Source organism: Rhinolophus hipposideros (genome assembly GCF_964194185.1).
Source record: "Rhinolophus hipposideros genome assembly, chromosome: 21".
NCBI classification, from domain to species: domain Eukaryota; kingdom Metazoa; phylum Chordata; class Mammalia; order Chiroptera; family Rhinolophidae; genus Rhinolophus; species Rhinolophus hipposideros.
The window spans coordinates 48,942,752-48,966,864 of NC_138067.1; the positions used below are offsets into that span (position 1 = coordinate 48,942,752).

At 45.1% G+C, this 24,113-nt stretch overlaps 1 protein-coding gene across 2 annotated transcripts; it reads left to right on the forward strand.

The window, feature by feature from the left end:
• The first annotated feature begins 581 nt into the window (after positions 1-581).
• On the forward strand, positions 582-16,365 carry LOC308490575 (uncharacterized protein). 2 transcript variants are annotated; one of them, XM_081033021.1, is made up of 4 exons: positions 582-834; positions 3,287-3,413; positions 7,063-7,158; positions 9,478-16,365. In XM_081033021.1, the coding sequence occupies exons 2-4, from the start codon at positions 3,287-3,289 to the stop codon at positions 11,316-11,318; spliced, it is 2,064 nt and encodes a 687-aa protein (XP_080889147.1). In that variant the 5' UTR covers positions 582-834; the 3' UTR covers positions 11,319-16,365. The 2 variants fall into 2 exon arrangements, with proteins under 2 accessions (XP_080889147.1, XP_080889146.1); XM_081033020.1 differs by having other exon boundaries at positions 827-1,152.
• Positions 16,366-24,113: the final 7,748 nt, after the last annotated feature.

Sequence of the window (24,113 nt, forward strand, 5' to 3'; positions counted from 1 at the left end):
GGTGATCTGATTATAAATTCCTAACTGGGTAGGTCATGGTGGGTAGTCACACCTCAGGCATATAACTTTTTTAGTAAAAGGCTTATCTTTAAGCAAGCCCTGTCCATTGTTTCTGCGCATTTGGATGAACACCTTTGAAATGCCTCTTTTCAGACTTAAAATGCCTGACCACACTTTCAAAACCCTCCCTCCAAAACGTGACTACCCTCTAGGGAGCACATAATCTTGTTAACCATCCTACAATCTTAATTCCCGCCTTGCTTTCTCCCACCTCCATGTCATCTTCCTTACGTTCCCTCCTTAATTCCATATGCATAAAAGAAGCTGCAAATGACAGTGTTTTCTCATTCCGTTTAGATCTTGACTCCAGCCATATGCTGTTTCGCTCAAATACACTTCCAAAAAAAAAACAACGCACTCACTACAGGTTTGGACATTCTTACCTTGACAGTGGTCTTGAGTTGTTTTACTCAGAAGTCTGTGCATCCTGTGGAGGAGGCTCCAGGTCAAAGTAGGCACCAGGGTTTGAGATCTGTACGTTCTGTAAAATGGCAGGGCGGGACTTCCGGCACTCTCCTATGGGCGTTTATTTAGATCGATCATTCATCCGCATGCCGTGTAAAGGGATCCGGAGAGCAGAAACCAAGATCCCAGCGTTGATTCCACGCGAAGGCCTTTGCCTCCTGAGCCTCGACCCCTCTGCTTCTTGTTCACGCAGTTGTGAAGGGGCGGATCTGAGGCGGCGTTCAGGGTCTCGGCCTGGACAGGCACGGCCAGGACGGGGGTTTCCCGCGGCCGGCTCCGGCGGGGCGGGGCTTCTGGCCGCGCGCTGGGGTACGTCGTCTGACGGGGCCGGGTCGCCCCTCTGGTGCGCGGGGGCCCGGAGGGACGTTCCGGGCGGGAAGGGGCCCCCCGTGAGCGCCAGCCGGGGCCCCGACCTCGGTCCCCGCAGCCCTGACGCGACGCCTTAGGCCTCGTGTGCATTTTCACTCGAGGAAACTGAGTGCGACAGTCAGGCGACGTTACACTGCTCTGGGCAGGGAGGGGGTGGCGGTCGGCTGAGTTCTGGAGCCGCCTTGGTCGCCACCTCTCCGGGCCCCGCTTTGTCCGCAGGGTCCCATGATGGCGGCGGTGTGGATGGACCCGGCGCAAGTGAGTGGACGATGTTTTGGGCATTGCTGCTTCTCTGCTGGTTCCGAGAGGGCTCCTGGGCAGGGTGGAGGTCAACAAAGGCACTGCATTTTTCTTTGTCCTTGTCGTTTATTTACAGTTGTGTCGCGTCTGTGACACGTTTTCAGTCAGTGCCTGAAGGACAAATGATGCTTCCTTCCTAAGTTCCCATCAGCACTTATGAATCCAGCCGCCACCAGGGCCTGCAGGTCCCTACCCCATCACCCACCGGCTGACCTCTGACTTTCCGTTCTTCCCTGTACCACCTCTTCAGAAACATCAACCTGACCATTCCAAGTTCTCATTCATCCCCCGTGTTTGTCCCTGCATGAGTGTTTCCCTGGGATACTGTCCCCATGCCTTTGCAGGGCCTCCCTCATCTTCTGGCCCGTGCTCAGATGTCACCTATATAGACAGGCCTTTCCTAGCTGTTCCAGCTACAACGGCCCCTTCCCTACTTGCCCATCTTTCTGGCATTTTTGTGTAGAAAGTAGCAAATGAAAATAGCCAAATGAAATAAGTGTATCTGATTGAATTTGTCCAGGATGTGGGAGCAAAGAGAAAACAATAACAAAAAAGTAAAATAGCTGAGCTTCATTGAGTCCTTGCTGTGGGCTGACAGGTGGGCATAATATATAATAACCTGGTTACATCCTCAACTCAGAGCTGAGTTCTGTTTTGCACAAGAGCATCTTGAGGCTCAGAGGTTTACTTACCTGCCCAAGTTCAGCGCAGCTCTTAAGTAGCAGAAACTAACAACCAGTATGTCTACCACAGCCTGTATTTTTAGCCTCTTCTCTACCAAGTGATGCTTCCTGCAGGGAGGCCTGCAGGTGACACATAAAGTAAGCGCCAAGCGGGATACCTTCCAGTAGGTGGTCTTGGCATGAGTTGGGGACATTTCAGCAGGTGGACAGAAAGAGGATATATTGGTTGTTTAAGAAGTCCCCAGAGGACCTGTGGGGTTGCCTTGCCCCTTCCTCAGTCTGATGAGACATGTCCTAGGATGGCCAGACTGTGGTCATTTGCTGAATGTTCCAGCCTACTCAGCCAGGACAGACATCGTTCTGTTGTGGGTCACAGCCTGCATTGTCCTTGGCAACTCCTCTTCCTGGTCCAGAAGTATTCTTTCCTCAGGGATATGTGCTGTCTTTACAGACGTAAGTTAAAGAAATGATGGCTCAGAAGCAACGGGAGCTGGTCCTGCCACTTCACAAGTAGGTGCCACCACCTCAGGTGACTCTCTTGTGAGGTGGGTGATAATGAGTCTGCTCCTCTGCCCAAGTTTACAAAAATATTTTCAGCGGTGGCTGAAATGAAATTTATTTGAAATACTTCACATCTTCACTAATTCTGATTTTGCTTTGCTAATGGAGGACTATCAGGGTTATGCAATTAGACCCTAGACCAGAGGGGCCTGGGTTCAAATCCTACCTCTGCTCATAAGACATGTAAACTTTGGGTAAAGTGGTAGAGCCCCCTGGACCTCAGGTCTCTGACTGATGTGAAGATGGTGATGGTATTGACTTCACAGGCTATGATCAGTCACCCCAGTATTTCTTTCACAAATATTTTTTCTTTGATTCTTTATAACTATTATTGCTGAGTGAGAATTATTGTATTCATCCAGAAATCAAGGTTCTGAGAAATGAAGTGAGGTCCCCAAGTTTATGCAGCAGGCAAGTGTTGATTTTAAGATTTGGGATTCGCATCTCAGTATGACGTCAGAACTGGGGACTTCCAATCACTTTTAACACAGGTTGGCACACAGTAAGGACCAATGAGTCTTGGGTGCGGGTACTGTAATTATTATTGGTATTATTTTCATTATCATTATTGTTTCCTATTCCTCTGACATCTGAGAGTTTTTACCATTCTGTCCCTCACAGTCCACACAGGATGGTCCTGACCTTGCGTCCTCCTCCATTGGCTCCCGCATAGGGGACTGGTCTCCTGCACTGCTGTGATCAGTGCAAGCAGTGTCTGTCTCCTTGAGCCTAACCCAGAGCTCAGTCCTCAGGAAGTGTTTACTCTCTGCCCCTTTTCCATCGAGATGGTCTCTGATCCCATCCAACAGCCACAAGACTAACACTATTACCTCTATTTGACTTTCCAGATGCCTGTGACCTTTGAGGATGTGGCGGTGACTTTCACCCAGGAGGAGTGGGGGCAGCTGGACCTGGCCCAGAGGAGCCTGCACCAGGAGGTGATGCTGGAGACCTGCAGGCTTTTGCTATCTCTGGGTAAGTCCTCCCCACTCTGCCATGTGGAGGACCTGCCACCTCCTTCATTCTACCCTCTGGCTCCAGGCTTGCTGGTTGAGAAGGCCTCTAACCTGCCCTCCCTTCTCCCCACAGCTTCAGTCTTTTTCTGGACTCACTCTTCCTACCTGGTCTCCTGTCTCTTAGCAAGGGTTGGGCAAGAAACAGACTTTTTTACCTTTGGTCACAGCCAAAGGAGAAGGGTGTGTTGGGAGGAATTGAGGGTGTCTTGCAGAACCCAAAGGCACATTCTGGCTGGACTACTTGAGGGACAGATAAAAGAACTCAGAAAACCATGATTAGTCCTGGCTTCTGGGTCTTTCATCCTGGCTTCTCTCTTTGGGGTGGCCTGTGTCATTATCTTTTCACAGTGGATTTTTCTGCCGCAGCTATTTTGCAGAAGAAAGTGGTCATTCAGCCCTTGCTCGCTGAGGCCAATACATTCCTCATCTCTACTTCTTTCTGTATGTTTATATTGTTTCTCTTCACTCATTCAATTCTCCCAGCATGCTGTCATTGGCAAGGAAGGAATATAGGGCCATTGCAATGAGTCCCTCACAAAGGTTAATCCACTCAATTTAAAAGACACATCTTTATTGTGAAAAGCTCTGCAGTTTTTGATGGTACAAGTCCTTTCTTTTGTGAAATGTTGATAAGAATAGATATTTGATGTTTGTATAAATGTGTCATTTTGACTAGATCACTGTGTGGAATTCCCAATTTTTTATTTTAGTGGTTCGTGAAATGCTGAAGTCTGGCGTCACCAAGTCTGTCCCTCTCTGGTCCCTGTTTCCTGAGAATTGAATTCTGTTCATGTCTCTCATCACCACAGCTCATTTGTCTGAGGGTGCTGGCCTCACACAGGCGTATTCGTAGCTTCCTCCTTAGTGTAGTATTTGGAAGACGAGTGTCTGGTTTCAGACCCTTGGTGTCCAGTCCCTACTCTGCTACTTATGAGCTGTGCATTCCTGGGCAAGTTACTGAACCCGTATGTGCCTCAGTTATTTCATAGGTAAAGTGAGGTGAAATAGTATCTACTTCACAGGCTGTTATGAGGATAAATGGCTCAGAACAATGCCTGGTGATTCCTTGCTATGTAGTTTAGCATTTGTGACTCCTGCTGCTGTCATTACTCTTAATGATACCATCATTGTCCTGGTCATCATCCTCACACTTGGACTCAGCCTTTTCTGGAACAGTGCTGCGTAGCTTTGTAGTTAAGTAGGCCAGATGCCAGACACGACTAGATCCTGGTTTCCATCTTGGCTCAGCCATTAATTTACCTAATTTCAACAAATCATTTTGCCTCCCTGAGCCTTGGTTTCTTCATCTATAAAATGGTGCTCATTCAGAGTATGTACTTCATGTGGGTGCCCTAAGGAAATCCTGAAATGGAATTTTTCATGCCTATAGGAAGAACAACAGAACACTGCTTAGGACCAAAAAAACAAAAAGAAGAAAAAGAAAAGAAAAAAAACCAGTTAAATCAATGAATGAAGACACTTAGCCTTGTTCCTTTTTGAAATGACTCAATATTTTAAACATGTCATTTCTTTTCTAAATTACTACATAAATTTAATTCAATTCAAAACAAAACGATGCTGTTAAATTGCTTGGCGCAGTCTCTGGTATGTGGTTACACCCTATTAATACTAGTTTGTTTTGTTTTGTTTTGTTTTGTTTTTAAGACTTTTTACAGCAGTTTTAGGTTCACATCAATATTGAGAGGAAAGTACAGAGATTTCCCATACACCCCCTGCCCTGATATGCACAGGCTTCCCCATGATCCACATTTCCCCCGATGGGACATTTGTTATAGTTGAGAGCCTACACTGACACATGATAGTCACCCAGAGTCCATAGTTCACAGCAGGGTCACCCTTCTCCCAGGTCACTTAGGCTCTGATAAAACTCTAGTTGGTTAGGCTTTGTTAACTCCATAGTTTCTCCTAGAGGCGGGCCTTGTTAAGAACAGGGCACGCTGGAATATTTCAACATTGGTTCTTTTCCCCTCCCCCTGCCAGAAGCCTAAGGGGATGTTTCTCCTTGTATTTTCTGTGGGAATCTAGTTGAGCTCCTAGAGGTAAATCTCATAACGTTGTGAGGATCCTTCTCTGACTGGGTCCCCCTGGAGTTGTCTGCACTGAGCTTCCAACAATTCATCTCTTGCTGCTCAGGTTTCCTGCCCAGGCACTGGTTCCCACAACAGTTTCTGCTCATGAGTCTACTCTGGAAAGCCATGACTCCCTGTATTCGCTGTCTGTCTCTGCAGTCTTGGTGGCAGGCAGCAGTTTGCCCTGTGTGCTTCCCTCTGTCACTGTTCCAAGAAGAGTTGTTGATTTTGCAGTTCAGTCTTTGCAGCTTTTCACTTGTTAGGATGGAGTGGCAACTCCCAAGCTCCTTATATGCAGAACTAGAAATGGGAAATCCCCTAAGTGTTAGTTTTTGACTTACTATTAGGATTAAAAATTCCATAACAACGTGGCAGATTAATGAAGCACCTGGACCCAGGAGCCACAGTTCAGTGAAGTCTTTTCAGGAAGTGACATTTGAGCTGAGACCCAAAGAGTTAGAGTTAGCTAGAAGGAGCTATGTGGGAGTCAGAACAGCCTTCCAGGTAGAAGGCTGACATGTGCAAAGGCCCTGAGGTCACAGGGAGAATGACTTCTGGTAGTTCTGAAGGACAGCCTCGATCACCTTTCCACTGCCCTGTCACCGAGCTCTGTGCTGGGCACGTGGCAGACGTGAGTGAACATTTGCTTTGCTAAGATGGGTGAACCTTGAGCTTTGGTGCAGAATCTGCAGGTGAGTTTTCTGTGGTCCTTGCTCCTCTGCTGTTGACTTCTCCACATGGTCTTTTCCCTTCATATTTGTTGATATGTGTTTAGCTACATGTGACACCAGCTCAGTCTTCACCCTGAAGGCAATTCAGCATCTCATCCCACAAGAAGCTCAAATGTGGGCAGGCTCCTGGGTTGGTAGGTGCTAACCCAGTTATCTGTTTCTTCGCTTCCTGTCCTTGGTTGTGATGCTCAGGCTGGGTCCCTCACAGAAGTCTCAACACGCTCCAGGGAGCTGCAGGCGTGTCATTCGGCCCTTCCTGAAATAAGCGCTCTTGTTACTCAGAGTGATTCGTGTGGGTCACCTGCCTGTTTCAGACTACTGATGATCAGGGCTGTCATTTGTGAGATGATGGAGACCAGGGCTTTTTAACCTATCAGATGGGTCACCATCACCTGGGGCTTGTGTAAAATGTACTGATGCCCAGGCCTCGCCCACAGGTTTTGTCTGAATGGGTCTGGCGGTGACCAGGAGCCCTGCGGGGGGTTGCTGATGCCCGTGGAGCTTGAGGTCCGACTTGGATTAATGAGAAAGCATCTCTGTGTTGGGATGCTACACATGTAGGTCAAAGGGAACTGGTGTGGTCTATGCAGCCAGCCCTAATGTCGACAGTCTGGGGCCCAATGATGGTGTTTTCGCCTTTGGTTTCCAGGTCACAGCATTTTGTTTGCATGAATGGGAGCAGCTTTGTTCCAAGGTCTCCTCCATATCCTGAAGTCCCAGCCTAGACTGAGAGGTTTTCTTTCTTGTCACCAAAATCCCTATGTCTTCTTTCTTTCTCCATGAACAGGCTGCCCCTTGCCCAAACCAGAGCTGATCTACCCACTGGAGCATAGCCCGGAGTTACAGACATCAAAGAGAGGCCTCTCCCCAAGTTCCTGCCCAGGTGGGTGCCAACAGCTGGCCAGGTGGGGGTCACGGCCCCTTGCCAACAACGAGTTGACCACTGCCTCTGGGATTTGTGGGGATTTTCTTGTGGCCTCTGTAAGGTTGGGATCCATGGAGACTTTTAATCTGTGGTTTTCTCTCCCCTCCTCCAGCCCTATCACACTCTTCACCGCTCCTGGTCGGGAGTTGGTGGGGTGTTAGGTACATTTGCGTTCTAGGCTCTGGCTGTCTGGGTTTAAAGCTAGCTGTGACGCACAGCAGCCTTGTGGCCCTGGGGAAGGTGTGTGTGATCTTGTCGTACCACTGATGTCTCAGCAGAGTTTCGTGGCAAAAATAAGTCTTCTTCCTGTGTGGCTTGGTCCTCACCCTTACACATTCATCTGCATCTCTTGTGTGTGTGTCTTCCCTTCTCACCACCCAGGGGAGGTCTTGCCTCCAACCGCGGCTGGTTCCTGCACCAGTGTCTAGCTCACACCTTCTCCGGAAACCTGCTTCTTCTTTTCTGCCTCTTCAGTAACTTCATCTATTCTCTACTCAACATAAAATACTCTCAGGGCCTTGTGCTTGGGGAAAGTAAATAAAAAGTGCCAATGCCTCTCTAATGGCTTCACTCTGGCATTGACTCCTTTCCCTGTCCAATTGATCTTAAAGAGCTTTGTCATTCTTCAAAGAGATGTCTACACTTGTGTTCCATACCTCCCACTTACTATTATTTCTTGCACTTTTTGAATGAGGTGTACTCATCCTGTATTGTGCAAAATCTTAAGAAGTCAGCTTGATGAATTTTTGCATATGTATAAACCCTTGTACCCACCACCTGGGTCGATATATAGACTATCTCCGGCACCTCACCGAGGTCCATGCCCTCAGTAGCCCCTTCTCTAGGTCCCCCTATTTAGCCTGTCAGCATAGATCAGTTTTGACTGTTGAGCCCCACAGTCTGCTATTTGTCATATCTGCCTTACAATTCTTTTTGTGTGATTAGACGTGGTTGGACTTTGATCAATTTCAGTACAATGTGTTATATCACTGAAAACTGCCATTCATTTATCCATTCCCATCTTGATGGGCATTTCTGTTGTTTTTAACTTAACACTGCAGGAAATACTCTCACTGTGTCTTGGTGTATGTAAGCACTGGTTTCTGTTAACTTGTTCTGGTATATGTATAGGTCGTGGGGTAGCTTTATGTTCAGCGTCATTAGAAACTACCAGAATCGCAATGTCTCCACCCTTTCCCATCCCCACTGTTCACATGTGCATGTCCATCCCTCCCTGTCCTTGTCAACTCATGGTAACATAGTTCCCTTTGCCCTTTGAGGCCTTGTGGGGAAGTCCCTTTGTTCCAACAACAGCAGTGAACTGCTGCTTCTTCAGTCAGTGCTTTGCTCCAAATTTTCAAATGCGGCAGTGATCACAATGGTTTGGGTAATGGCCCACAGTTTACCGAACGCTCCTGCTGTGGGTTTATACATAGGCACAGTTCAAAGCGCTTTACAGACATCTCACTTAACCCTCATGACAGCCTGTGAGGCAGAAACGGAGTCTCTCCATTTTGCAGATAAGGAAATTGACGGGAACAGCTAAGGAATTTGTCAGCTGACTTTGTGCAGGCAGAATTTGAGCTGCGTTGTTCTGGTACAGGAAAAACCTGTATTAAACTTACGCTGATGGTAACGACTTTGAGCACCTCTTGTAATTGCATAAGTCAAATGTGACTTGACTTATATTCATCTTTTGTTATCGGTATATATTAAGTATTACAATTTTAATACAATTTTTTCCTTTCTTAAAATGTATACATTTTTTGGCATCCTCTGTATATGCATTATATAAGGCAGGCACTATTTTTAGCTTTATTATTTAGAGAAGAAAGTGAAGGCTTACAGAATTTGAGTCCCTTGCCAGGTGCCACAAAGCTAATATTGAATTCTTCTGGAACTTGGGCCTACAGTTTTTGTGGCCAGGGACCATGATCTTACTGCTTCCCATCTAGGCTGCATTACGTGCCCCTTCGCTGGCCCCTTGTAGCACCTTGAGATACTCTTGCTTTGAGCAAACTCAGTGTCATTACACTGTACTCGCCTGTACTCTCCAGACACTTTGTCCCCCATCCATCCTTTCCCTCTGAGTCTCCCCTCTAAAGGTTTCAAGAGTCCACGAACCAAAAAAATAAATGGCAAACCTGGGTTTCAGAGATTGAACACACCTGTTACAGGGCCACTATCTTCATCTTCTTGCTCTCACTGAAATGGTGATCCTGTTTTCTTCTGTGTTGTCATCGCTAATAAGCCATTGTGTGTATGTGTTCTCTACAGGTGATAGCATAAAACCCAAGACCACACAGCCTACCCCTTCCCACCTGGCCTTGTCTGAGGATTTCTTACTCCAAGAAAGACGGACTCAGCGAGCCTCAGGGGATGCCCGTGTGGGGCAAGGCAAGGGTCAGGATGGGCTATCAGAAGTTCAGGAAGGACATTTGAGACCAGGGACAGACTTTCTGAGGGAGAAGCTCCCTGGAAAACTGAGCTCTGAATGTGATGGTTTAGGGAGAGATGATGGTTTGCACTCGAGGATTGTCCAGAAACCAGTCTCTCCAGGAGACATTTTATGTAAACAAGACTCATGCAGACTAATGAGAGGTCCCTTAATTCAGGAAGGGAAACAGCCCTATAAATGTGAGGAATGTGGGAAAGTGTTTAACAAGAAATGCTTCCTGGTTCGACATAAGCACATTCACTCTGGAGTGAAGTCCTATGAGTGCACAGAGTGTGGGAAAACCTTTAGCAAGAGCACACACCTCCTGCAGCACCACATGATCCACACGGGGGACAAGCCCTATGAGTGCCTCGATTGTGGGAAGGCCTTCAACCGCAGATCACACCTCACAAGGCACCAGCGGATCCACACTGGGGAGAAGCCCTATGTGTGCAGTGAGTGTGGAAAGGCCTTCACCCACCATTCCAATCTGGTCCTGCATAACAGAAGCCACACTGGAGAAAAACCCTTTGTGTGCAAAGAATGTGGCAAAGCATTTCGTGATAAGACTGGTTTTCTTCGACACTACATCATCCACACGGGAGAGAAACCCTTTGTGTGTGTCGAGTGTGGGAAGGCCTTCAACCGCAGGTCACACCTCACATGGCACCAGCAAATTCATAGCGGAGTGAGACCCTTTGAATGCAAAGAATGTGGAAAAGCCTTTTGTGACAGCACAGACCTCATTCAGCACTATGTTATCCACACTGGAGAGAAGCCGTATAAGTGCCTTGAGTGTGGTAAGGCCTTCTACCGCAGGTCACACCTCAAGCAGCACCAGCGGAGTCACACTGGGGAGAAACCTTACGTGTGCAGTGAGTGTGGAAAGGCCTACACACACTGCTCCACTTTTATCTTGCATAAAAGGGCCCACACTGGAGAAAAACCCTACGAATGCAAAGAATGTGGGAAAGCCTTTAGCAATCGGTCAGACCTCATTCGACATTTCAGCATCCACACTGAAGAGAAGCCCTATGAGTGCAGTGAGTGTGGGAAGGCCTTTAACCGCAGGTCATACCTCACGAGGCACCAGCGGATTCACAGTGGAGAGAAGCCCTATGAATGCATGGAGTGCAGCAAAGCCTTTTGCCAGAGGGCAAACCTCATTCGACATGCCATTATCCACACAGGAGAGAAGCCTTATGTGTGCACTGAATGTGGAAAGGCCTTCACCTACTGCTACACTTTTATCTTACATAAAAGGGCCCACATTGGAGAAAAACCTTTTGAGTGCAAAGAATGTGAGAAAGCCTTCAGCACTAGGAAAGACCTCATTCGACACATTAGCATCCATGCTGGAGAGAAGCCCTATGAGTGCAGTGAGTGTGGGAAGGCCTTCAACCGCAGGTCAGGCCTCACAAGGCACCAGCGGATTCACAGTGGAGAGAAGCCCTATGAATGCATGGAGTGTGGGAAATCCTTTTGCTGGAACACAAGCCTCATTCGACACACAGTCATCCACACTGGAGAGAAGCCCTATGAGTGCAATGAGTGTGGAAAGGCCTTTAGTCGTAGCTCATCCTTGAGTCAGCATCAAAGGATGCATTCTGGGAGAAATCCTGTCAGTGTAACAGAAGTGGGAAGACCCTTCACAAGTGGGCAGACTGCAGTCAACCTCTAAGAACTCCTTTTGGGGAAAGACTTTTTGAATGTAACCACTGAGGAAAATGTTTTGCCAGAAGTAACATCTACTCATTCATACCAAAGAGCAATTCCACAATTTTCTTCTCTGTGAGAAAACCTTCTATTGCAGTATATCAGTTGTCATCTAACAAGTCCTGTTAGAAATTGACTCAGCCTAGAATTTCATTCAACATCGGAGAATTCATCCAGGAAAGTGATCCAATGTTTATCATGCACTTAGCAAAACCTTCAGCCACATCTTCCTCATTAGTTTATACCGCAAAATTATTCTCAGGGAAATTTAAACAAAGGAGAGGAGCCATGGAAGAGGGAAGACAAATGCAAGCACAGCTTCTTCCATACAAGTTTATGGCAATTTGTCATCCCATCCTTAGTTTTTTGGGGGAGAGGGAAGTGTTTCAGAGATCAGAGGGTCTTGTCCCTTTGTCTTTTATATATCTTCATTTCTGTCCAATATTGGGAGAGTTAGTTGTGGGTATGTCTGAAAACATCGATTGAAAGAAAGCCTGTGTTCTACAACATTGTCTCTACCTGTGAGCAGCATAAGTCTGTGAGAAATATGAAGGCCTGAGTGATGAACTGCTTTTATATGTCTATAAATGGGTCCATTTTACTGCACACTTAAGACTGTTTGAATTTTGAAAATCATGATTTTTTTTAATGTGTCTTCAGCCACCCAAAAACTCATACTTCGTGTTTATCCACTCACTTGTTTGTTTGTTTTTCTCTATTTTTCTGTGAGGTGAGGATGATAGTGACTGTGCAACCTTTCCAGATAAAACCTAATTCTTACCTCTGATTGTTGTTTCTGAGCTTCTTCAATCTTCCTTAGAGACGCTTCCACCTCAACAATTTTATAGGGGTTGAATGAGAGTGAAAATAAAATAAAACATGGTTAAGTTAAGCTAAAGAATAATAATAATAAAGTCAGAAAAACAGAGAGAAAGCATCTCATTTTTAACTTTACAAAAGATTGTGTGAAGGTTCGCTGTCAAATTAACTAGAATTTTAACAGGTGAAATGGACATGTATACATGTAGGTATGTGTGAGTGGCACTGTTGTCACCATAAGCTTAGTCTCGATATAAAGACTAATGACTAGTATCTTTTATCAGGGTATTTTGGAATTCCCTCATTGGTGTTTTTTTGAGCTACATGTGATAGTATTACCTCATGTTAAGAAATATACTGTACAGAAAGATATCAAAATAATCACGTATTCACTTGGAACCCTCCTTAGGGCCTTTTAAGTGAGCACATGTGTACTTTTGGCATTGTAGGCCAAGCCATTTTCGTTGTATTTTTCCATGACATTATTGTGAAAACCTTCATCCTTTTCATGTCATGTTTAAGAAGTCTTCAGAAAGCTCTAGGTCTGGAATATTTTCTCCTGTGTTTTTTCAAAGTTTTATAGTTTTATCTTTTACATTTCTGGTTCATGTTAATGTTTGTATTGCCATGTGAGGTTTACATTAAATTTCTTTCTTGTGTTTCTGCCTAAGGATGTTCTCTTCTAGCACCATTTGTTGAAAAGACTATCCTACCTCCATTGAATTGCGTTTATTCCTTAGTCAAAAATCAGTTGGGCATTCATGCTGGTCTATTTCTGAGTTCTCTGTATTATCCCATTGATTGCTGTGTCTTAACTTCTGCCAGTACCACACTATCTTGATTACTGTAGTTATTACTAAGTCTTAAAATTGGGTAAAATGGTTCCTCCATATCCTTTTAAAAAATTGATTTAAATTTCCATATCAATTTTTTTCCTTTGGCTTTCCATATACATTTTTATCATGTGCTTATCTATTTACAAAACATCTTGCTGGGATTTTGGTAGAAATTAATCTGTGGGTCATTTTGGTGAGGTTTGGAATCTTTATTATATTGACTCTTCCAGTCCATGGACATGGTATGCCTCTCCATTTATCTAGATCCTTGTTGATTTATTTCACTAGTGTTTTGTAATTTTTAGCTTATAGACCCTGAATGTATTTTGTTAGATTTTTATCTAGGCACTTTTTTTGAGTCATTGTATGCAGTGTTGAGTATTTAATTTCAGTTTGCACATGATCATTACTATTATATTGAAATATGATTTTTGTATGTTGAACTTGTATCTTACGGCCTTGCCGAATTCATTTGTTAGTTTTAGCAGCATTTTTTTTTTTTTGTAGATTCCTTGGAATTTTCTTCATAAACAATAATGTTACCAGCAAATAGCGAACATCTTATTTCTTCCTAATCTGTAACCCTTTCATTTCTTTTTCCTGTCTTTATCATACCAGCTAGAACTTCCAGTACAGTGTTGACTGGAAGTGATGAAAGAGGACACACTTGCCTTGTTCTTAATGTTAGGGAGAAAGAATTCAGTGTTGACCATTAAATAAAATGATAGCTGTGGGTTTTTATTACGTATGTTCTTTAGTTTAGAATGTTTCCCTCCTAATTTGCTAAGAGCTTTCATTATGAATGGATGTTGAATTTTGTTAAATACTTTTCTTTAGCTGGCCTGGTGGCTCAGGTGGTTGGAGCGCCATGCTCCTAACACTGAGGTCAGCGGTTCCATTCCTACATGGGCCAGTGAGCTGCGCCCTCTACAGCTAAGATTGTGAACAACAGCTTTCCCTGGAGCTGGTGTGCTGTGAGCAGCCATGGGCTGCTTATTTCCTGCCACAGGCTACCGTGTGCTGTCATGAGTGGTCAACTGGCTACCTGCAACCGACTATCTCCCTTGGGAGGAGTGCAAGGCTCATAATACCAGCATGGGCCAGGGAGCTGTGTCCTACACAACTAGACTGAGAAACAATGGTTTAAACTGGAGTGGGGAGGGGAGGCGAATGAAGGGGGGAAAATACTTTTCTCCTTCGATTGATGTCATCGTGTGATCTTTATTTTATTGGGGAATTTTGTGTCTAAAATCATGCGCATATTGGTTTATAGTCTAATTTTTTTGTAGTGGTGTTGGTGTCTGAATAATACTGACCTCCAAAAATGAACTGGGAAGTGTTCCTCTTCTTTTCTGGATGAGATTTTATAGTATTGGTATTATTCCATCTATTTCTGTATTATTTCTTAGTGTCACTGTAAACAGAATATTGCTGGATATTTTTAAACCCACCAAAGTTACTGACTACTAATTCAAACATTTATTCCATACTCATTTCATATGATAGTTGGTATATTTGGGTTTAAATGCATCTTTCTGTTTTATGCTTATCTTTGCTTCAGTTCTGTTTCTTGTACTTTCCTTTAAAAATTTGTATAGGTTGTTTACATTCTACACTTTGCTTTTAGTTGGGAGTGTATATACTCCTATTAAAGTTTAAGCTAAAATTATAATACTTGTCCTTAACACAAAGGACCTTCACCTTCCTCTTGCACAGTATGAGGGATATTGAGGATTGCATGGTAATTCTATCATTGTACTCAGCAATGAGATACTGTTTATGTTTTATACAGATAATGAATAACTGTATTGTCCACAGATGCATCCTTTTGGATCTTTATTCCTTCTACTGTGTTTCCCCGAAAATAAGACTTGGTCTTATATTAATTTTTGCTCCAAAAGACACATGAAGGCTTATGTTCTGGGGATGTCATCCTGAAAAATCATGCTAGGGCTTATTTTCCGGTTAGGTCTTAATTTCAGGGAAAAAAGGTATTGCTGCAGACCTTTCACCTGGTCACTTTCCTTTGACCTTAAATGTAACCTTTAACATTCATTTTCTGTGGGTTAGTTTTCTATTACATTTTTCGTTTTTGGCCACATATAATCTTATTCCATGCTTTTTCTTGAAAAACACTATTGAAATCTTTGTTGGCGATGATTTTTTCAGGACTTTCAGTATGTCCTTTTGTTATGTCCCTGACCCACTGTATATTGGGTGTGAGTGGAGACTATTTTGTGTTGATAGTTTCCTAATGGTAAGGAACAATATTTGAACCTCATGCAAAGGACAGCACACCTTAGGGATTGTCAACAGTGAGATGAGCTCAGTAACTAATGGTGTTTTGACTTGTAATAACAAAAGGGTGACAGTGCAGAATACATAGGATAAATAATAAAATATACATCTGGTGGCCAGATTGATGGATTGTGACATAAACTGGCCGGATGCTTACCAATCCTTTTTTTTTTTTTTTTTTTTTTTTGGACACCTGGCAGAACAATGTCTCAGCTTTCCTTACACTTAATTTGGGACCATGTGAATGAGTTGCAGCCAACTGAATATAGGCAGAAATGACTGAAATTGTGTATTAATTGTTCTTGCATTTGTGCACCATTCTGGGGATCTCCTCAGTGAGTCTAAATTTTACACCTCCCCAGGATTTAGTGCTGCCTTGGGGGCTGCAAGTTCAGGTGATGGGCTTATTGTGATGGTGTTTAGATGAGGACAGGACCTGGTGACCTGAAGCCTCTGAACTTCAGCTGGGCCATCTCATGATCACTTATTTGTACCTCCCCTGAGGGATGTACAAGGAGATGAAGGAGGAGAAAAGGGAGGTCCTGGTTACTGTAAATTAGTATGTCACAAATGTCTTACTCACTCTATCCATTTAGGCTTGAGAGCAGTTAATCCTGATGTTCCCAAGATCTGAACTGTGTGGCCTGCAATAAGGCATCTCTTGGGCAACATGCCTACCTGTAGTTTAAGAAACACTGCCGTGACAATAATTTAGTGGTTACCAAAGGGTAAGGGGGTGGGGGGTGGGAGATGAGGGTAAGGGGGATCAAATATATGGTGATGGAAGGAGAACTGACTCTGGGTGGTGAACACACAATGGGATTTATAGAGGATGTAATACAGAATTGTATACCTGAAATCTATGTAAATTTACTAACAATTGTCACCCCGATAAATTTAATTAAAAAAAAAATAAAAAGCAAAGGAAACAATCAACAAAATAATAAAAAAAAAGAAACACTGCTGTGCTGTTTAAAAAATAAAGCCAAATAGTACAAATGTGTGCTTTTTAAAAAAATTTTATTGGGAAGGGGAACAGGACTTTTATTGGGGAACAGTGTGTACTTCTAGGACTTTTTTTTTCAAGTCAAGTTGTCCTTTCAATCTTACTTGTGGAGGGCACAAGCTCAGCTCCGGGTCTAGTTGCTGTTGCTAGTTACAGGTGACGTAGCCCACCATCCCTTGCGGGAGTTGAACCCGCAACCTTGTGGTTGAGAGTCCACTGGCCCATGGGGAATCGAACCTGCAGCTTTCGGAGTTAGGAGCATGGAGCTCTAACCGCCTGAGCCACCGGGCGGGCCCCAAATGTGTACTTTTATGTAAAACTTTTAATCAAAACTTACGCGACTACCTGCTGAGTCAGTGAGTCATTTTTTTTTGTTTTGATAAATAATGGCAAGAATCATGCAGAGATGCCCCGACTTCACCTCCCACAGCAATGTACATGAAAGCATTGTGATGATAACGCTAACAACAGTGGTCCCCCTTATCTGTGGGGGATATTTCCAAGATCCCCAGTGAATATTTGAAATGGAGGATAGTACCGAACACTATACTATGTATTTTTCTATTTAGACATATACATATACAGTGCAGATATGCTGGACAAAGGGATGATTCACATCTCGGGTGGGACGGAGCAGGATGAGTTGAGATTTCAACATGCTACTCAGAACTGTGTGCAATTTAAAATTTATGAATTATTTATTTCTGGACTTTTCCATTTAATATTTTCAGACTGTAGGTGACCACAGTTAACTAGCACTGCGGAAAGCAAAACCACTGATGGGGGCGGGGATTAGTGTAGTTATTAATTTATTGAGCACTATGTGAAAGGCACTTTTATGTGCATTCCCATGAGGGACTTACTACTTCCCATTAGTCACAGTAGCGCCATGGTTCTCATGGTTGAGTGAGGTACCAGAGGATTCCATAAAGCAGAATGCTGTACCCGGTCCCCAACGTTTCTGATTCACTAGGTCTGGGTGGGGCCACAGAGCTGGCTTTTTTTAACAGATTCCGTGGTCATGCGGTTACATAACTGAGGGCAGGCTTTGCTTCCATGCCCATCGAAATTTGGGTGTTTTAAGAGGAAGAGAGGAGTGGGGGGAGGGAGATGAGGGTAAGGGGGATCAAATATATGGTGATGGAAGGAGAACTGACTGGGTGGTGAACACACAATGGGATTTATAGATGATGTAATACAGAATTGTACACCTGAAATTATGTAATTTCATTAACAATTGTCACCCCAATAAATAAATTAAAAAAAAAAAAAAAAAAGAGGAAGAGAGAACCGCTACGGTGTTTGGAAACCTGGAACTTTATTTCCCGGCCTGTTCCAATATCGCCCCCTGTCGGTTGATATGGAGAAGGGAAACCGCACATGCGCATAAACACGGAATAGACTTCATTACCCAGAAGGAGATGCCTCACGCTTCCGCCTGAGCTCTGGGCCAATGAAAGCCGGGGAGAGGCGTTTCTTGTGCCTTGGGGCGGGACTTCTGGCGTTGCCTCCGGAGTACTTCCTGTAGTGCGCAGTTGCTGGTTGGATCGGGTCCTAGTGGATGGGAGCGTAGTGCTAGGGGGCTACTCGGGCGGAGCACTAAAGGAGGGTGACGTGGCGGGGCTGTCCCTGCTCCTGTGCGATTGTGACTTCTGGCGCCTGCTCTGTCTCCCAGAGACTGTCCGCGACTGTGGCAGGGGCGCCCTCGTGTCTCGTGCTTGCCCAGGGCTTCAACGATCCGGCGCCCCGACACCTGAAAGTGGCGGCCTAGGCCTTGTGAGCGTTCTACACCCTCTTATAGCGACGCTCAGAGTGCGGCACGAAACAGGAGGTGACCCCACCCTGGTCACACGCCACACAGGGCTCCGCGTAGCCCATTCGGCCGGGTGGCAGAGGCGTGGGCGGCAGCGCTGATGAATCCCACGCAGGTGAGTGGAGGGTCCCTTGGCCTCACCCTCACATACCCTCATCGTCACCACTCCCCCTGGTAGCTGATGGTGGTGTCCTAGGGCTCTACCTTTCCATCTCTCGGTTCTCTGTCGTGAGTCCCTGGAGGGGGTCAGTTCTGGACTAGAGTCTTGAGAACAAGCCAAGGATTACATGGATGAAAAAACGTTCGGAAGGGTATCCCAGTCACGAGAACAGGCATGTACAAAGACTTGGAAGTGAGACTGAGTTGGGAGCGATCGGGATCTCTACTGTATCTTATGGAAACAGCGTGGGGCAGAAGCTCTGCCTGGAATGGTATCTCGAGGAGCTAAGCGCTCCTTCTGAAAGTTTGGATCAGAGAACGGAGATGATTTAACAGATTTCATTCAGCAGGTTCCTTCTGGCTGCAGAGTGGAGACTGGAAATGAGACAGGAGGAAGGGAGACCAGGGAGGAATGTGAACTGACAGCCTTAAAGTTGTGTCTTGGAGGCATGGTCTGGATGGCACCAGGGGAACTGACTGGCAGCAAGGTGTTCTGGGCCCTTCCTGCCAGACCTATAACTTACAGAGTATCTGTCTGCCCACCTGCCTGGTTCTGTTTGGGGCTGGACACAGTGATCAGAGGCCTGGTGTCTCCTCTGAGTTGGGAGGCTGGGAGGAGAGGGACGATGGTTTGGGTATGTGAGAAGATAGGCTGGGGGGTTCTGTTGCCTGTGGGCTCAACTGTCCCCATCATGGCAGGGCTGTGTGACCTTCGAGGACGTGTTCGTGTACTTCTCTCGGGAGGAGTGGGAGCTCCTTGAGGAGGCTCAGAGATGCCTATATCGTGATGTGATGCTGGAGAACTTTGCCCTTGTGTCCTCACTGGGTAAGTCCCTGTTTTAGTTATCTGTTGGTACATAGCAAATTCCCCCAAATTTAGTAGGTTGAAAAGACAGAAATTTATTATTTCATAGTTTTTGTGGGTCACAATCAGACATATCCTACTTGGGTACCTCTAGCTCAAGGTCTTTTGTGACGTTGCTGTCACACTGACCAGGGCTGCTGCCTCACCAGAAGGCTTAACTGGAGATGAATCTCTTCAAGATCATGTACACAAGCAGGAGACTATTGGGCTAATTTGTAATTTTCTTGCTGGCTGTTGGCCAGAGCCCTCCCTCAGTTTCTTGCTATGTTGTCTTCTCTGAAAGTAGGCCACAAGGCAGGTGATTCCCATGAACGTGAGCAAGAGACAGCATTCAAGATACAAGCCAGTATTTTTGTAATCTATTCTCAAAAGTGCCATCCCATCATTTTTGCCATGTTCTGTTTCTTATTATTAGGAAAGAGTTTTTAGGTCCAGCCCAAACTCAGCTGGAGGTGCTTAATGAGGGCATGGATTCCAGGGAGGTGGGTATGATTCCCAGTTTCCTGGGCTGGATTTTAGTCTTCCTTTTTTTCCCAAGGGGCAGCTCTGTGTCTCATGGTTCTATCACATCACAGTTCTTTGGTTCCCTGGAGTAGTTGGTGTGGATACCAGGGCCAGGCAGTGGGCACTGCCTTCTACTGCCTTCTCCTCTTCCTGAGCAGCCCCAACATCTACTATCCAAAGCTTTGAAATGAAGGATTTGGGGTCACGAGACTTACAGTCTGTTCAACAGATTGCCGATGTCCTGGCCACACGTTGGCTGGGAGGGCTATCCAAATTCCTGGCTTTTCTGTTCCCAGGTTCTGTCCCTTTCCTCCAAATGATGTTTCCCAAGGCCTAACTATTCAAGGAGTTGCAGGCACTGACGACGTGATTACTCCTTGTGAAAAACAGTGAGCTGTTCCTGCAAGAGCTTCTTCCAAGATTCTTTTTTTTTTTATTTAATTTTCTTCTCTGTGGAAAGAGTTGCCCTGGGTCATGGTTGGCCACTCACCAGCTCTTTCCCCTTAGGACTTGCAGTTTCCAGGTCCCATGGAGTCACCCACATGGAGCCAGAGGGGAGCCCAGGGTTCCTGAGAAGGTAGACCGCTCCAGCCATAGCAAAGAAGACCTGGAGGAGGCCTGGCCCTGGTGAGTGCAGTGGTGACATCAGGGCTGGCTTCGCATTACATGAGTGATCTGTGCTTTTGACTAGTAGTGTTTGATGCCAACATCAGTGGCTAACCTCATCTCACTTTTCCTTCCCCATTTTTGATGCTTTGCTCACTTGTCATTTGTACTCGGACTTTAGGTACCGGTTAGTCCCCCACCTTTCTCGTCCCACATCTTATCTGTTCCTTTCTTGGTACTCCATGTTGCACTCCGTGTAGAGCACTTCTTAGCTCTACAGTATTGGCTTTCAATGAACATGTCATGAGGTGTGCACATTTCATTAAAATTTCCTTGAACACTAAGTATTCAGTTTCAGACAGATTTTTCTGGCCCTGGACACACCCTTTGGCACGGCATTCACCTCTCACCTTGTTGGGAGACTATATCTCTTCTCCTTACACTGTTCCTTGTCCTCAAACCCTCTCCCCGTGATATGTCCTCCATTCTGTGAAGGCCCACAGTGCACAGCAGCCCTTTCTCATCCTGATTGTAGCACCCGTGTTCTGCCAACAGTCCCAGGGACTAATTCCTGGTTTGTCAGAAACACGTTTGTTATGGGACACCATTTTCCCCCCCCATTAAACATGTACTTCACCAGCATTTCTCTTTCTCCAGGTTGTTGGTGTGGACAGGAGGATGAGGCTGCACCTTCTGAGCAGGGTGTTTCTGGAAGTGTCACAGATGAGAACTCTCAAGGCAGGCCCTTCCCCACAAAAGGCTCACTCCTCTGATGGGTAGCCTGGTTTTGACAGACAGTTTTGCACCTGGCTGAGCCACAGGGAACAATGTCTGGCAGTGACCATCCAGCAACATGTGACTCATGTAGGAGAGACTTCCCTTTCAGTGTAAGCCTTGATCAGAGGCAGAAGCAGCAGGGGGAGCAGAATTGTTTAGAAGGGAAGAGGGCTAGGCCTCATTTGTGAGGAGTGGCAAATCCTGTGTGTTAGAGAAGGCCTTCACTTGCAGGGCAGGTCGGAATAACTTCTGGCCAACTCTGGATTTGTCCAGCACTAGGCCTCTGACTGGGAGAAGCCATACATGAGTACGGAGTGTGGGGAGATCTTTCTGTGCTGGCATCACTAATAGGCCTTTGTGTGTGTTGGATTCATGTTAGGCGAAAAAGCATGACCTGAGACCATAAAGCCTTCCTCCTCTCAGCTGGCCCTGTTGCACGGATCCTCACTGCAACGTCAGTTGACTCGGATCCTCACTGCAAGGTCAGTTGACTCGGAGTCTCAAGGGACTCCCGGGTGAGGTGACCCAGGGAACAACCAAACTGCTGGAAGCCAAGGAGAGTCTCCCAAGGAAGATGAGCTCTGAACACATTGGTGTGGGTACAGATGATAGTCTGCTCTCTCCAGGACATGCTTTCCACGAACAGAACTCACGTGGACCAGGTGGTGCTTTCATGGTCTCCGCAGGGGAAGATCTGCACATGTGGAAGGATTCCAACATTGGCATGTTATGCCATTAGCAGATCGTGCCGAAGTGAAGCCCTGACTGCAGTGAACATGAGAAAGCCTTTCTCAAGAGGCCAGAGCTATTTCCCACACTAGACAAAGTCTCTGAGTGCAGAGTATGTTGGTAAGCCTTTTGTGATAGCTTTTTTTTTTTTCACTCATCACCTGTGGGTTCTCACAGGAGAGAAGCCCTGAGTGCAGTGAATGTGGAAAGGCCTTCTTCACCCTTCTGTTTTTTTCTGGGGTAGTAGGATCCACACTGGAGAAAAACCCTTTGAGTGTAAAGAATATTGGAGAGCCTTTTGTGACAGCTGTTCCCTAACTCAACATGTGAGGAATCACACTGGGGAGAAACCCTGTCAATACAGTGAATGCAGACCCGCCTTCAGCTTTCGTTCATCCCTCACCCAGCCTCAAAGTATGTGTGTTGGAGGAGAAACCCTGTGAGTATAAGGGATGTGGGAAAGCCTGCGAGTGGACATACCTCAGTCAAATTCAGAGAACTCATACTAGGGAAAGACCTTTAGAATGTAACTTTTTGAGGAACAGCTTTTGGCCAGAGGAAACATCTTACTTGGCATCCGAGAATTTTACCAAAGAGAAGCCCAGCAAGTGTCATTGCTATGAAAAACTCTGAGGCAAATCATCAGAGTCATACTGGAAATTGACCCAGCCTAGGACATTACATCTGATAATTTATAAAAGAGAACCAGTGATTATTGTGCAATTATAAAAACCTTCACCTGTAGCTACCCCCTTGGTATTTTCACTGACAAGCAATCACAGGAATATTTAAAAAACATAAAACAGACACAAAGGAGGAAGAAAGGAAGTAGATGAAACAAAAAGACATGCATTCATGGCTTCTTTTGGTTTTTCCTGACAAACCCATAACAATTTGTTATTCGTTGTATGTTGTTGTTGGGTGGCGGAAAAGGAGCAGGGTTTGAAGTAAAGGGGCCTTGTCCCCGTCACCTGACTTAATGTACGCGCTCTGCCTTCCTGCGTCAGGTAACCTGCACACTTGAGAACAGCTCTGCACATATTTATTGAAATCCTTCTTTATTATAAAACACTGTCGCAACCATTGGGGAGCATAATTCTTTGTGATAAAAGTGAAACACTTAAAACTTAAAGGAGAATACTAAAAGTCTTGTTGCCTCAGATTATTTCACATCTAAGGAGATAAGTCCACACCTATGAATAGGTACTTTTCACTGTGCCACTTCAGATCGTTTGAGGCCTCAGTATTAATTTGTTTGGTATTGTTTTGAGGTATAATTGACTTACAACACTGTGTACAACATTTAAGCCGTACAAGATACTCATCTCATACATTTATATTGCACTACGGTTGCCATTGTAGTGTTCGCTACCACCTCTATCATGTTGTATATTTATCATTGCTGGGAGTGGGAACAATGAAGATCTAGTCTATTACCAAGTTGAACGTTTGTAATACAGTTTTGTTGTCTGTAATCTGTACTGTTTATTAAATCTCCAGGAAATACTTATCTACCAGTTGCAAGTATGTACCCTTAAACAGCAATCTCTTCCATTTCTTACCCACCAGCCTTTGGTAACCATTGTTCCACTCTTCGTTTTTTTTGAATTTGATTTTGTTTTTCTTTTAGATTCCACGTGTAAGGGAGATCATATAGTATTTGTCTTTTTCTGTCTGACTTAGCATAATGTTCTCAAGGTCCATCTGTGTTTTTGCAAATGGCAGGATTTCCTTTTTTGTCTTGGCTGAATAGTGTGTGTGTGTGTGTGTGTGTGTGTGTGTGTGTGTGTGTATCGTTTTTATCCATCCATTGGTGGACACTTTGGTTGTTGCCATATTTATCCATCCATTGATGGACACTTGGCTGTTGTGAACAGTGCTATAATAAACGTGCGAGTGCATTTATCTGTTCAACAACCTGTTTTCATTTCCTTTGGATAAATACCCAGAAGTGGGATTGCTGAATCATATGGTAGTTCTATTTTTAATTTTTTGAAGAACCTCCATACTGTTCTCAAAAGTGACTGGACCAGTTTACAATCCCAGCAGTATTACACAAGGATTCCCTTTTCTCTACTTTCTTGTCAACATTTTTCTTTCTTTCTTTTTTTTTTTTTTTTAATTATGGGTGGTTTTTTTGTGTGTGTTTTTTTCAAGATTTTATTGGGGAAGCGAAATAGGACTTTATTGGGGAACAGTAGTATGTTTTTCCCAGGACTCATCATCTCCATCCAAGTCAAGTTGTCCTTTCAGTCTTACTTGTGGAGGGCGCAGCTCAGCTCCACGTCCAGTCACCGTTGCTAGTTGCAGGGGTACAGCCCACCATCCCTTGTGGGAGTCGAACCGGC

Bases quoted from the DNA above. Each gene is read 5' to 3' on its own strand.
- LOC308490575 (XM_081033020.1), top strand. From the start codon at position 1,120: ATGATGGCGGCGGTGTGGATGGACCCGGCGCAA. The intron at 3,414-7,062 runs GTAAGTCCTCCC...CTCCATGAACAG, and splicing joins CAGGCTTTTGCTATCTCTGG to GCTGCCCCTTGCCCAAACCA. The intron at 7,159-9,477 runs GTGGGTGCCAAC...TGTTCTCTACAG, and splicing joins CTCCCCAAGTTCCTGCCCAG to GTGATAGCATAAAACCCAAG.